The 15,668-nt window shown below is 37.4% G+C and overlaps 1 protein-coding gene across 1 annotated transcript; it reads right to left on the bottom strand.

Moving 5' to 3' along the window:
• Positions 1-5,747: 5,747 nt before the first annotated feature.
• On the bottom strand, positions 5,748-13,824 carry LOC149087362 (uncharacterized). The gene is made up of 8 exons (XM_089231432.1): positions 13,724-13,824; positions 12,087-12,151; positions 11,882-11,990; positions 10,452-10,575; positions 10,089-10,298; positions 9,762-9,830; positions 8,216-8,491; positions 5,748-5,949 (listed from the first exon to the last, which is right to left on the bottom strand). Exons 2-8 carry the CDS (start codon positions 12,145-12,147, stop codon positions 5,809-5,811), a joined length of 990 nt encoding a protein of 329 aa, XP_089087558.1. The 5' UTR covers positions 12,148-12,151; positions 13,724-13,824; the 3' UTR covers positions 5,748-5,808.
• Between the last annotated feature and the right edge of the window lie 1,844 nt (positions 13,825-15,668).

Here is a 15,668-nt window from a genome sequence, read left to right as displayed (position 1 = left end):
AAACATCTCGAGAAAGAAATTCCCATATTTTCAAACTCTCTATAACGAATTTTAAAAAGTTTACTGAAAATATAAATAGGCAACCAAAGCAAAATTTCAAATATCTATTATAAATAAATAAATAAATCAAGAACCTGCCGTTTATTATACAGTATATAGAAATATTTTAAGCTCTAAAACGGACCAAATGGGTCCCTAAGAGCTGCATAGTATATGTTTTGTCTTTATTTATTTATTGTGTATATTATTTGTATTCATGTATTTGCGTATGTTGTTTTGGAATTTAAAAAAAAGTTAGCATCGAAATGAGCTCATCATTACCGCACGCCATCCTTTATAACACGATCAATGAATCCGTAATAAGAAACATCTCAAGTATCGAGAGTTTCGTAAAGAAAAAGACCAATAATAACAGTCTGGAAGCAATCCATTAACGGAAGTTAAATGGAGGTCGGGGTTTATTATCCACAGAAAGGGCGAGCTTCTGTATGTTCAAAAACTTGAACCATTTCCCATTTGAAGCAGTAAATTTAATAATAGAGATGGCGCAATATATCTCGGAGTAGCACTTGCAGTGTCACAATTATTACTCCATTATCATTATCGTTCATGGCTAAGTAGCTCGATTGCTCTCGGATCCTTTTAGAGTGTTTATCGATCCCATAAAAACTTCTCTTCATTACAATAGGAACATTATTGAATAATAACTACTGTGATAGTCTAATAATAATAATGGAAATAATTATCTACATCCTGGAATTCCATATTAAATTAAACCTAAAAATTTTAAACAACAATTGAAATTCATGAAACCGTAGCTCGTCGTTGTGTTTATTATCAGAAATACAGGGCGTTCATAATTAAAAGACCCTATTTTAAAGTAGTCTACAGGTGAAACCAGTCATCAGAAAATTGTGAAATTTTGTGGACTTCAAAAGTGATGGGAATTTGTTTCAGGGGGGGAAAACTAGTTGCACGTGTCACTACCAGAGGGCGTTTTATTAAGAAATTACACATTTAGGCAAACGTTTACAATTTTAACAATTGTTCAACACTTTTACAATTGTTGCTGCAACAAAACATGTTCCACATGATGGCCATCATTTTCAGATGCCATGTGAAATCGCAAGATGGCATGTTCCACAACCGACCGAAGTGTGTGCTTGGAATGTTCAGCACGTGGCGTGAAATGCTGCCTTTAAGCCGGGTTTTCCTAGGAGTAGAACTTTTGCGCCGTGTGCAGCGTGAAAACGCTGATTGGTTAAAAACCTGAAATTCAGGTTTGTTTTTTTTTTACCAATCAGCGTTTTCACTCTGCGTGCGCTGTAGAAACCTGCTTCTAGGAAAACCTGGCTTTAAGGTCAGGTAAAGTTTTTGGATTGTCACGACTTACCAGACGTTTCAAACGCCCCCAAAGCCGAGAATCGCATGGATTAATCTCCGGAGATCGGAGAGGCCATAGATTAGGGAAGCGCTGGCTTATGACACGCTCTTCTGTAAAATGTGTTTTAAGAACATTCTTAACACAAACCGCAATGTGTGGAGGAGCTCCGTCTTGCATAAAGATGTGTCTGCAAGGCAGTGACGTGCTTCCAGAGCAGGAACAATTTCATTCTGTAACAGCAATCCATATCGCTTCCGGCTATCGAACATGTCAACCTCGTAGAAGTAGGGACCGAGAATAAATGATGCGGTAAATCCACACCATACCGTCACTTTTGGTGAATGCAACGGAACCTCTAAGATAGCTTGCGGATTTTCTGGTTCCCAAATTCGACAGTTGTGTGTATTGACTGCGCCATCCAAGTGAAAATGCGCTACGTCTGTCCAGAGGATATTCCAAGGCCATTCTGAATCGACCTCAACGCGAGCTAGAAACTACAATGAGAACCGGAGTCGAGCGTCATAATCACGTGGAAGCAACCGCTGCACAAGTGAAAGTTTGTACGTACAATATCGGAGGATATTCCGCATGATCTTATGGACAGTTGAACGTGGCCTATACAACGCCTGTGCTACACGCCTGACGCTACGAGAATTTGATTCCACCACGAGAATTTGAAGCTCTGTCCTCTTCCCCCAGATGCGAAACCTCCTGTACTGCGTCTATGGAAACGGGTTTTCTTCCTCTTCCAGGACGAACAGCCAACGATCCTGTGGTTTCAAATTTCGTTATCATACTCCGAAGTTTTTCAATGGTGGGCAATGGTGTCGTCTGATGGGCAATTTTGAGACATGTCCAATAACACTACTCTGGTTTTAATGCTTCTCCCGGCCTTGGCGCAAGACCTTTGGCCCATATTCGTAATGAAACCGTTTTACGCTATACCTCGGGAGGTTCGCAGCGCAAATAAGAGACAATGGTATCGTCTGTTAGATATATAAGACAAATCCGATTATACCAATTTCATTGTGTAAGGTACTCACCGCGCGACTCAAGGCACAATAAACGTATTCACGTCAAAACTTGCATGTCTATTACACGGTCTACCCCAATTTATTTATTTATTTATTTTTGAACTTTTCAGGCTCATAAAAACCGGAATCGATAGAAATTTCGTCGTGAATGTTTCAAATATATATGGATTTTAGCATTAGGATAATTAAATAATGAATCGCATGTAAATGTGATTCATTATTTAATTATCCTAAATAATTAAATAATGAATCGTAGGGAAGTACTTAAGAAATTTACATTTTTCTCCTAAGGAGAAGAAAAGTTTTATTATATTTTTCATTGTGTGAACAGACTCGTAAACAAACTGGTATTTGTATAAGTATAACGAGCATTTCGAGCATAAACTGAATGCGTTTACTCACTCCGAAGATTAATGGATTTCTTTGTAATTTTCTAAAATCACAATGCATGAATAATGAGTTTGGACGCGACGCGCTAACGCACACAACTGAAAATTTCTGGACATTGTTATTTTCCTACGAATGGATGGGAAGAGAGGACGGATATTAATAATTCTGAAGCCTAAAATATGGGTATTAAGTGCTCGCGTTTGAAAAATCGTTCCCGAATCCTGAAATTTTTATATGCTCCGATGTAAGTGACGATTTGGATCGGTTCCAAATTGGCAATATTTTTCTCTCCCCCCCCCCCTTTACATTTTTTCTGGAAGAAGGTCACCAAACGATGTGGTGAGTCAGTAGAAGTATCAACGATATCTTGGAAAGAGGAGTTTTTTCTTCCTCTACTAAGCAGAATTCGATTTTGTCATATAACGTTGAGGGTAATTCTGAACTGAATTTCTAATATAAACTTTAAGGAGGCACTATAGCACACTAAAAGAAACACGAATGGTAAATGCATTGGCTTGAGTTACGGGATTTAGGCTCTGACTGCCGATTTAGGTAATATTGACTCCAACTGCTACAATATGAAAAACAACGCAAAATGCAACGAATTTCTTATTTCATAATACAGCATTCCTAAAAATTTATTTTCCAAAAAACGCATTTTTTATAATGCATTTCATTTCACCGGTTGAGAACACTGACCTGGCATGCTTATTGACTGCTCCTGTGATGAAAAGTTGTCAAAACAAACAGATTTATGATTGCAGTTGAATTCATGAGGGATGAACTCCGAATTCACGAATTCCGAAAAAAGCAAACAGGCGGCATTCCTTAGCGAGCCAAAAGTCTCTAACGGTGGATAAAATGCATTGCAAATAAGACACCATGAGTTATATAAGATGTAAATGCAAGAAATTCCGTGGTTTTTTTTTTCTGCCTGATATAGTACTCCCGTTCAAGATTTTATATTGCATTTCCCAACTTTCCACACTCCAAAGTAGAATGTGTCGAAAACTGCAACGTACGGTACATATTGTTCAGTGTTTCTGCTGAACAATTTTAGGGAAAATTTAAGCACAAGAGTTTTGCAAGAAATCTGGATTATCTCTATTTAACGAATCCGCGATAAATATCGTAACCTTGTCATAATCTAACCTCAGAAAGAAAAAAGTATAATAGATAACAGAAATTTTTTTAGAGTCCTATTTCACCCCCTCACCTTACGTGTTTTCTTTCGTTCTTACATGTATGCAGTAGAAAACCACATTGTACGTGTGGGGGAAAAAATCTTCCGTAGATAATAGGGTTGCTATACAGCTTCGCGATGGTGAATAGAGAGGAAAGAAAACACAGAGAAATCGTTTGAATTTATTCCGCTGGAGTGTGGACGTAATATTACGGCCGTGATCGTAAAGAAGTTAAATGCAAATAAAGAAAACACTATTATATGTAGGATTTTTTTTCACCGCAGAACACTTTCAGCCAACTGAGGGCTCGTTACAGAGACGCAATGCAAAAAACATTCTGCTTTGACGCTTCCAAGTATCCCCCCACCCAGAAAGGTTTGCACACCAATAGAAATCCGTAAGATCTTGCTTACCCTTACGTGTATACCCTTGAAATGCGTAAGAGACTTCTGCATTTTCAGAAATGCTTTGTGGGGGGTGCAGGAATACTTACCCCTAAATATGCGTACGGGGCATGTGTACTCCTGAAGAATGCATCGGAGGCTTCTGTATTTCTTTAAGCCGGGTTTTCCTAGGAGTAGAATTTTTCCGGGTGCAGCGTGAAAACGCTGATTGGTTAAAAACTATAAATTCAGGTTTTTTTTGACCAATCAGAGTTTTCACGCTGCACGCACTGTAGAAACCTGCTTCTAGGAAAACCTGGCTTTAAATTGTCTAAGAAGTATTTCTAAAATGTGAGACGCTTGTGTATTTCTTTTAAGTGTGTATTAAAGCCAACGTAGTTCTAGAGATGAGAATAGGGTTCGCGTAATTTTAGAAATGCGTAGAAAATTTGCTTACTCTCAGACATGCTAACCAAGCGTGTTTGTGTTTCCAGAAATTCGTAGGCTGTTCTAAAAAAAAAATGTTTATTTCAAAAATTTCTTCAGAGGCTTGTACATCACTAGAGGTACCCAATAGGTGTGCATGCTGCTATTAAAAATGTCCAGGAAGATCATTCACCCATATGTGTATAGCCTATACTGTGTCGTGACTGGTGGTTTTTCAATCTTTTATTAATTTCCTAGTTTTTTTCCGCCATTGCTGATTATCTTTCCCTTACCCCGAAGGGTACCAAAGGTTGGGCATCATAGTGCAGTGCCTTGGTGCAGTGTTTCCCAGAGTGGGCGAAATTGCTCCGTCGAGAGCGATGGAAGCTCTGTTTTTAGTTCAGAATCATCCTGTACATTATCGACTTTATGATTTATGTTGTATTTTTTTAAAATCTCGATTCATGTATTGAGATTACAATATCAAAGGTATAATCAATAGATAAAATTCTTCAAAAATGTTAATTTTATAGCTTTATCCTTAAAAGGATAGGATAACCTCATAATGCCATATTTCTCAAGCATGGCCACCCATCCTTTGTGTAGCAGGAACCCCTTAGTGCGATCTTAAAATGGGACTTTCAACCAGAGTCTTAGCCTATGTTGATCTTCTAGTAAATTCATAGCGTTAAAATTTTAAAATTTAGAAAGGCAATCCCCAGGTCTTGTCAGTTTTTTTCTCATGCTAATAAGGATCTTTGCATCGTGTGCAAAGAATCTGTGACGTGTCACATCTTTTCTATTATAAATAGGTTCTCACATTTCTTTTGACTCGAAGAGCTTGAGACTTTATCGATTCTTCCCCTCTGGATTCGTATCTCAGCTACGAACCCTCTGGAATAATTTTATTACAACCAAAATAAGTGAAGAAATTTAAACAACATAATCTTTTTTTAACTTATTTTAATGTATAAAAAATTAATTTCTACAACAATTTCTTGCTCTCTCTAGTCTTTTCGTTGGAGGATTTCTTTGACAGATTCCTTGACATGATCCCAAAGAGATCCGAGATCCTCTTTGTAGGGCCTCAGGAACTCGATGGCTTGGATGGCGACTTCTTTGCTGACGTTCTTTGTCTTCAGTACGAGCTGTTTCAAATCATACAAGAAAATACGGATTAGCGAGTATGAACAACATAACACTGATACACAGGGTCGTCTTAACGCATGGGTCCTACTCAGGTAAAGTCAGTTATATGGAACCACATTATTATGAGAACTGTTATTATGATACTCTAGGCCAGTGGTTCTCAACCGGGGGGCCATATGGCCCCCTTGTGGTACTGGGATACTTCAGGGGGCCACGGAAGAAAATGGAGAAAGGGGCCATGACAGGTGGTTTGGAGAGCTGAGAAGAAAAATTAAGGTGTGAAGAAATAAAGATTTTACATTAGTGACTAACACTTACAGTGAGAGAGAGAATCCAACAAAACCACCCATAAAACCAGGGTGCCTCTAAATTTTTCAGATTCCCCTTCCCTATATGAAATTTATTGTATGAAAAAAAAAGAAAGATGAAAACCATATTAGGCCCCGGGCTGTAGCTCTGTCAGTCCCACTCTTGTGAGGGGCCTCATGCCCATAAGTGACTCCACCTTATGATATTTTGTATAGTACAATTAATTTTGAAAATAAATAGGAAATATGTAGGCTGTTTATTTCCAGCTAAAGTATGGGACTACCGTAGCATCACTTTGCCTAAGGACGAGGGACCCATGATATTGAGACTGTCCTGATAGAACTCGGACTAGCGGGGAGATCAATAAATTCTAGGCTAGTGGTCTGGAGGCCAATTTTCTTTGCAAAATTTTCGTTCAGTATAAATTCACTGAAAAAAATCATTTCAATATGTATAAAGTGTCTTGCTTCTAGATAAGAGTTTAAAACTCTGGATAAGACGGGGGAGCCACGAGAAAAAAATATGGTTCAGGGGGGGGGGGGCATGGGCAAAAAAGGTTAAGAAACAATGCTCTATGCTGTCTGTGAATTAGTAAACTGAAACTTCCGGCCAGGTATTAAAAACAAAAAAAACAATTTACTTCCCCCCCCCCCCCCCCCATGCTGTTTAGGTGGCTCTGCACTTACGTCATTCAATCTCTACTGAAACTTCTTTTATCGTCTTCCATGCTAAATTCTTTTGTAATAGTCGGCCAATATATGCAAAGAAATTACTCGCTGTGGCATTCTCTAAGATATGACCCACGGACTCAACCCATGGCTCGCAGGACCAAATGTGGCCTTCGGAGTCATCTGACACGGCTCGCGACAAATTACCAAACCACTCGAGTGCCCCCCCCTCCCCACGGAAGATTATTAAATAACTTAAGTGAACCGTGGCACATGTCCAGACCATTTACAATGCCAACGGCACTTATCCAGATCACTTAAGAGACCCCAAGCAAATTTCCAAATTATTTTAGTGGCCCACGACACACCTCCAGTTCACTTAAGTGCTCATGGTACATTTCAAATTTCTTAAGAGGCTGACAACACATTTGTAGATCGCTTGAGTGGCTCGGAGCATCACTCAAGCTGCCCACGACTAATTTACAGTTCACTCAAGTGGCCCGCGGTAGTTTTATAGATCTCTTTCACGGCTTGTGGCACATTTCCAGATTATTTTAGTGACTCGAAATGCATTTCCAGATCACTCAATAGGCCAGCGGCACATTTTCAGATCACCTGAATGGTTCGATGCATATTTCCAGATAACTCACGTGGCTCGCGATACGTTTCGAAACTAATGAAGTGGCCCGCACTATTTAAAATGTTGAGCACTCTTACAATATAAATCCGGGGGATTACACTATAAAAGTTTCATAAAATAAGTTTTATAAGCGTTTTTCCAAATTTTAATAATGCAACCAATAAGCTTATCAGTTGCATTTACCCGAACGTAATCAATAAGCTTATTGGTTGTTTTTTTTTTCAAGTAGTGTAGTATCCCAGCCTAAGAACTATTCATTCGACTGCAATTCTTTGGTTTAACAGAAGCGGCGGCATGACCACAGAAAAAGATTGCTTCCGCAGGGAGTCCCACATTGAGGGGTTAGCTTACCAACCTCTCAGTGAGTATAAAAGAAAACAAGCTGCCGTTCGGAATCGGAACTAAATTGTGGGTCCCCGGTGTAATTAGCCTTCGTGTGCAGAAAATGGCCGCGGTGCGACAAAAATGATCAAATGATAATTCTCTTGCTTATCTTTCACAAGATAATAACATTAATATTATTATCAAAATAATAATATTAATCCCTTAATATAATTATGGATTATTTTTCAGGTGATTTTAACACTTGAGGTCATAGATACGTTTTGACAAAAAAGCATAGTACGAAATTGTGGTAACGGAACTTACCTCTTGAGCGATCTTCTTGATGTTGGCGATCTTGCCCTTGGCCTTCTCGAGTCCGCTCTTGATGGTCCTCTCAACCCATTCTCCGAACTTGGCGTAGTTGTCTCTGAGTTCGATGTCGATTTTCTTGAAGTAGTCCTTAACCTTCTGCAGAGCTTCGTTTACTGATCGGGCTTCCCTGCTGTTTTCGTCGTCATCGTCTTCAAGAAGGGTGTCGATGATATCAAGAACCTTTTCCTTGCCTTTCTCCTTCAGAGTCTTCAAGAAATGCTTTAGGATCTGGAAACGCAGAGAGAGGGGGAAGAAAAATACATTTAATAAACTTATTTAACACTCAGCGTGCTCCCAACATCCAGGGATGAAGACGGTTTTCCGTCTCATATAGTGTTGTCCGTCTTAGATAGTGATACCCTTAGCGAATGCCTCGGCTTACGAAGTTTTCGGCTAAAGAACATGATTCCGGAGCGAATTATCATCGTTAGCTGAGGTATCACTATATTCGCAACGTATGAGTTTGAGTGACATCTATCTTTCACAAAAAACAATTGAAAAAGAAATTATTTTTTTTACGCAGCCGTTTTGAGAGAGAGCAAGTTTTCTCCGACTATTCCCGCAACCTAGGGGTTAATGGTTCTCTTTACACACTAATTTCATTCATCGCGGGATTCCTGCACATCTCGTCATTCTGTAATAATTGAGATGATACTCGATCTCGCTATGCTTTTTTCGAAGTCTGTTTATTTTTCAAGATAAGATGAAATATGGTTAATAGGTGGCATTCAGACCAGTTTTATCCTATAGCCAGGGCGTCGGGAGTGTTTTAGACCTGTGGATACTTTTGTCTTGAACTTCACGTAACAAATTTTGATTTCTGCAACTATTCTGGGGGTACTTGAGCACCCAAAACATCCCCGGCTCCGACGCCACTGCCTACAGCTCAGAAATTACCAAACTTTTTACGACCACGTCAACCATGCGAATACACCATCTTGGAATCATTTCGAGATGCCCAAGAACAAAAAAAATCAATACTTAAATAAATATTAGGATTTGAAGAAAAGATTGCCATAACTTTGTTAACCCTTTAAGCGGCGCAACAGAAATCACTGAAACCCCTTAAAAACACCACTTTCTTTTTAACTAAGTTTTTTTTTTATCTTTTTTTAATTAAGTAGGCTTCCCCCGATTTTCAGCAGATGCAAACCAACGGCGTATAGGGAAAATTGTTACCGCATTGAGAAATCAACTTTATAAAATATCTGGACTTGTCAATGCCAAAATAAGGATACGAGATATCTTGTCAATGCCAGTTAGAGGGTTAAAATTACTGAAATGAGACGTGTCATTGTCTCAAGATAGACACGCTATGCCAGATGTCATCTATAATGGCACCTGAAATAATCATTATGAAATTTCTTATCTTATCTTATAAAATCTGAACTAGAATTGCATAACTGATATTGCAATTTGATATAGCAAATTGCTTAAAACTCGTATCCATTCGACGAGAATCTTTAGTAAAAATTTAATTTAAATTATATGAACTTACATCGCTTCCTTGTCCCAAGACTTTCATAAGTTTTTCTTTGACCAGTTCAGAGTCAACCTTGGATAAGATCTGCAAAAATATATATATATTCGTTTTTATAATCATACACTTATACGACATCTGTAATCGGGACGAAGGCTAATACAGTTAAATAATTATGGAAATAAATCGAAGAATCCTAGACATTTTAAGAATTCAATGGAATCATTATTTTATGGGTTTTTTTCCTTCTTTTTTCCCCCTGTTTTGGATAGATATTATCATGCTATACCCGTGAAACATAATTAAGTTCGAGGTTAATTAGGTAAATTGCGTCTCCCCACTTACGTGCTTCTTGAGATTTCTCAAAAATTCTTTGAGGTCGATTTCACCAAGAGTTTCTTCGATGACTGTGAAGGAGCGCTTGCTCTTGGTCAGTTTGTCGAGGAACTTGTCGAAAAAGTCCTTTGCCTTGTTCTTGATCTTGTTGAGAAGATCCTTAGCACGGTTTCCCACGTCTACCTTCAGGTCCTTGAGCTTATCACGGACTTCATTCAGCTGGATAAATGATTTAAAAAAAATTACGTTGGACATGAATTTAAAGTTGCATTGATTTTTTTTTGTACTTGACACATTCTTTAATCATATCCACTTTATAAAATTTTTCAAATCGAATAAAAAATTCAATAGATGGCTCTTGGAATTACAAACCTTGTCGATAATATCCTGTTTGACGGTTTTGCCTTGCTCAACGGCATCCTTGATTTTCTCTAGGAGCTTGTTGAGGGAATCTCTCAGTTCTTTTTCGAGTTCCGTCTTTATGTTATCGTCAGCGCTAAAAAACGATCATTTTTATTCAATAAAATGATAACTCCTCTCAACATTTCATTTCACACCGTACACCGTCCAGGCTCTATCGACCATTGGCAATATGTTAACCATTGCTCCGGAAGAGGGGCTGGATGGTGTCGGATGCGTTACCCTCTCAACAAATAACTACATTGAAGCTTCTATGAGTGAACCACCATAGACGGATTAAGGCGCGGAGGAAAATATTGGGCTCCCTTAAATTAGAAAAACTGTAAAGGGGCCATTCAAGTATTACGTCAGAAGATTTTTAGCCATTTTTGGCCTCCCCCTGTCAGCAAAAGTCATCAAAACACTGACCTCCTCCCCCCCTTGTCAGCAAAATTTCGTCAGAAGCTTAGAATATTTCATATCTTCAAAGAAGGTGGTTGATGACGTAAGCAACTTTCATATCCCTCCCCCCCCCCTGCCATCAAAAGTCAGCAAATCCGAAACCCCCCCCCCCCCCCGATGCTGACGCAATACTTGAATGACCCCAAAGTTGAAGTTTTACGGACTGTTCAAAAGTCGGCGCCCAGCACGCGCGCGCCCGGTGCACCTAACGGGTAGGTCAACGGGACTCCAAATCAGACAAGAAGGGGACAAAAATTATAGAATGCCTTCATTAATTCTGAAATTATTTGTTTGATTAATTATGGAATTATTTCTATATCATTTATTGAAATTTCCATCAATATTCTAAATTTTCATTAATATTTTATTGTGCCTCTTTTTTCATTTTTGTACAGATATTTTTCAGTATTCCTGTGAATTCTGTATTGATGTGTGTGCCTTTTTAGATGTCCATTTCCTCCCTCAAAATAATAATCGAGTTTCAAGAGGAGGCCTTCAATAATGTTTGGGCCCCCCCTCAAACCCCCGAAATCACTGAAATGCTCTTGGTAAAGATGATCCTGTTGTATCCAGATTCTCACCGGGTTCTATTAACTTCTCATCTTTAATGTTAATCGAGTCTTTAACACAGTGGTTCTCAAACTTTTGCCTCCCACGGCTCTCTTTCCTCATTAGTCATTGTTTACTCGAAGATCCCCAGAATAATCTCGAAAATAACCTCAATTCGTGGCACACATTGAGTAGGCTCACATCAATATAGACAGCTCACCGCTACACCCCTAGGAGCTGCGGTGCACACTATGAGAAACACTGCTTTGGTCCTTTGTTAAGAAAGGAAATAAATTTTTCTCGCGAAATTTTAATTGTCTTATATACGAATGAGTCTTAATTTCGGACCAAGAGCTTTCAAGGATAATGAATACCAACGGTACTGTACTTACTAATCAGCTTCCTCAGCGTCTGCGACATCAACGAAGTCTTTCAGTCGAGGAGCTTCGGCCATTCCGGCCATGAAGTCAGCCACGACTTCATCAGCTGCCCTGTCGAGAGCTATAAAACAACAAAAACAATTTTGCATTTTTTTTCCCCGTCTACGCTTAAACTGCAATTAACTGCTAAATAATATTGCACTGAGTTCGAACTCACCATCGTGCAGCAAATCAGCCGCAGCACAGCCAACCAAGAACAAGATCAGTAGAGCTTTCATCGTGCTATAGTAAAAAAATAACGGAAAACAACCCTAATTATAATAAAAAATGCAATCAGTTTTTTTTTTCTTGCAGTTTCATCCATTATGTATCTCAAATGTTGAAAGCAAATTAGAGAAATTTTCAAGTTGTCAGCTTAATCTCGTAGGTCTGAAACAGCTTATCCATGAAACATGCATTGTTACATGGAGTTTATGTTGTGGGTATTTAAGCATGTAAAATTACAGTGTCTTTCTCAGAGGTCGCTTTTAGGGCCGTGCGAAAGGTGTGGTTGCACTGGACCCTGTGCTTTTGAGCAGGGCGTACTCAAGGTAATACAAGTGAAGAAAATATACAGGTTGATTCAAAAGTCAGTTAGCAATTCAAAGTTTAATAATTCACGTAACGCAAAGGGATAAAAATTGACACACGTGATGGAAACGACACGGGATTTTATTGAAATTTTTACAAAAATGACCAAAATTGTAATTACGATTTCATTTAAAATTATGATTTATAATGGTAATTCTCATTTATGTTATCAGATGAAGCGTCATCTGTTGGCCATTTTCGTAAATAATTTTTTTTATGGTTTCAATATAAAACCTTTATGTCGTTTCCAGCATGTGTGTCAATATTTATCCCTCTACGCACCTTATTTTCAGGAATTATTAATCTTTCAAATGTTAGCTGACTTTTAGATCACCCTCAGATGCTGTCACCCCTCTTTTACGGCCAAATGATAATTTCTCCGTGTATAATAAAAGTATGGTTTTCAAACCCCTGATTAACGGTCACGTCTCTTTTACGGACGAATTTTTTTTTTTTTTTTGTTCTACCGATGTCCGCAAGAAAGAGGTTTCACTAAAACAGAAATTAATATATCAGGAAAATAAAACCGCCGTGGAGGGAAAGGTAGGGTAACACTGGAAAGATAGGTATATTTAATGCCCAGGGTACCAAACGTGCCCTTTTTCTTCCCAAAATTGTCGATGGGGGGGACATAAAAAATATATGTTTTGCCTGGGTAAATAAATTTGTTTTTAGTTTTGAGTCAAAGAATAAAACTGGGGCCCCCAAATCATTGAAAGCTTTCAACAGATCTTAAGTATTTCTTTGATTAATTCAGAATTTCCATCAGTGATGGAATTATTTCTTTCATTAATGCTGAATTTTCCTCATGATGAAATCACTGAACTTATTCTATAAAATAATGAATAAATTATTTTGAATTTTATCGCTGATGGAAATTCAGAATATTTATTTCTTTCATTGATTCTGAATTTTCATCAGCGCTGGAATTATTTCTTTCAATTATTTTTCTTCTTTTTAATCCATCAATTCTATATTTTTCATTAGTTTTGAAATGTTTTCTTTGATAAATTTGAAATTTTCTTCGGTTCTGAATTTTCATTGATTGCTGTGTTAATTTACATTTATTATATATATATATTTTTCTTTTTGTATGGATATTTTTTATCGTTCCTGTATATTTTGCCATAATTAATGAATTTTTGGATGTCGATGAAATTACATTAATTACATAGATGGATTACACAAATTTAAAAATGTCAATGGACCATTGTACCAACTCACCTGAAGGAATTCTTCAAGAATGCGCTGCAATTCGTGAACCATAAATTTTATATACGTATGTAAATTATTTTCTACTTTTTGCCTCGTAGAGATAACATTTTCAGTTCTACAAATCAGGTTCATATCATTATATCAATGCTACATACTGCAATTGTTATTTCTTTTTATTTTTATCAGCAGAACACATTACAGGTTCCCACACTTCCATAGATGTAACTGACTTATGGTGCTTGATAAATCAAATACGACTTTTTCCTTAAAAAAATAAAAAATAAAATATTTAACATAGTGATCCTATTTTATTACTATATTATTATAATGATCCTGTTTCGATATTTATCAATATTATTGAATTTTACATTTTGATGAGAGATATATGAATGGGGAATAAAAAAAGGCACGATTATGGCTATATTAATTACGAGGAACTTTTCCAAAAAGAGATCTTCATAGTATTTCTTTCTAGTACAGTAATATCCCGACTTTACGCTATTTGAGTTACTCAAATAGCGATGTTAGTAAATTTACACAAAATCTCTTATTTACTACCCGAGTTTTGATTTTGGAGTAACGCAATTTTCAGTGAAAAATACACATATCTGAAATCCATGTGTAATCTGGGATTATTGATGAGAGAATATAGAGATAATTGAATGATAATCAAGTTAAGAGAGCATGGTATGCAATGAAACTACACTGTGATTTTCTAGAGGCTACAGTGTATAAAGACGAAAACTTTGCCGGGATTTCGAAATGGAATCCCAAATCTTGTTCGGTACCTGCTATATTTTTCTGAGAAGATCATAATTTCAAACCTGAATTCTAACGAAAGTTTTAAAATAATCTGTTTGATATGATGTGCTCTTCAACCGTTAGAGGGCGCTTTTTTATTTTCTGCAATATTTAATGAAATGACTTGATAAATGTAATGGCTTGGCCTTCATGAATGTGAAATATGGCGAGAAAATAATTTTTTTTTTGCATCCCTGAGAGGGAAGGTGGGTGGTGGTTTATCGCCCTTGTATACAATGATATCGATGAATTTTCAAGATGTTAGTTTTAAGTGGAAAGGATAAACTATAAAAATAATAATTTATTACAGTAAAACTTGGAAAAAACAGAGGGACGAAAAAAACAAAAAAAATTAGTCTGTAAAAGAGGGGTGACCGTTAATCAGGGGTTTAAAATACACACTTTTATTATGCAAGGGGAAATTATTATTTGGCCGTAAAAGGAAGGGTGACCGCATCTGAGGGGTGTCTGCTAAGAGGGTTTTCACTGTATTTCATTGGCAAATATTTGTAAAAAATGAAAATTTTCAAAAACTTTTAGGTTATTAAAATACATAACGACAAATCTGGTAACTATTCTGATTCTATTTCGTATGATTTTGTATCAGCCAGTACTGAAAACACAAAAAAAAAATGTGCGAAATGAAATCATAAATTACAGAATATTATCTAGAAAATTATTCTAAAAATCTGTATACAAAATTCATTCATATTATCCGTTTCTTCTAACTTATTTTTATAAATCTTGAAATTTCTGAAAACTTGTGACACTTTTCTAAGAACAACGTGGCACTCTACAAGTAAGCCTATTTTACATATTAACTGTTCAGTGGGGCTTCTCTTTCGTATTACAAAAAAACACATCTTTATGATGTGCATTTACTGCTTACGTGGATGTTTCGTTTTGTCTTTCTCTTCAGAAAAAGGGGAGAAGCATGGGCGAAGATACGGGGGGGGGGGGGCGTGGGGGGCATCCCCCCCCCCAGAGTCAAACGTGGAGTCGACTGATCTAATGTATATATGAATTGACATCATCATCATCGTGCCCCCCCCCAGCAATAATGACTTTGCACCCCCAGACTTCCAAGTCAATCTCCGCCTATGGGGAGAAGGACACCAATCTCCCCACTTGCAAGCATATCATATTATAGCCT

This window comes from Pholcus phalangioides, unplaced genomic scaffold, assembly GCF_987345545.1.
Source record: "Pholcus phalangioides strain wild (caught in Gottingen) unplaced genomic scaffold, Ppha-v1.0 ptg000004l_1, whole genome shotgun sequence".
NCBI lineage: Eukaryota > Metazoa > Arthropoda > Arachnida > Araneae > Pholcidae > Pholcus > Pholcus phalangioides.
The sequence above is the reverse complement of the archived record's forward strand: the minus strand, read 5'-3'. Positions and strand labels throughout refer to the sequence as shown.

Excerpts from the sequence above, each read along its gene's own strand:
- LOC149087362 (XM_089231432.1), bottom strand. The coding sequence starts at position 12,147 with ATGAAAGCTCTACTGATCTTGTTCTTGGTTGGCTGTGCTGCGGCTGAT. Across the intron at positions 9,831-10,088 it reads TGAGAAATCTCAAGAAGCAC|ATCTTATCCAAGGTTGACTC; the intron begins GTAAGTGGGGAG and ends ATATTTTTGCAG. Across the intron at positions 5,950-8,215 it reads TCAAGAAGATCGCTCAAGAG|CTCGTACTGAAGACAAAGAA; the intron begins GTAAGTTCCGTT and ends GATTTGAAACAG.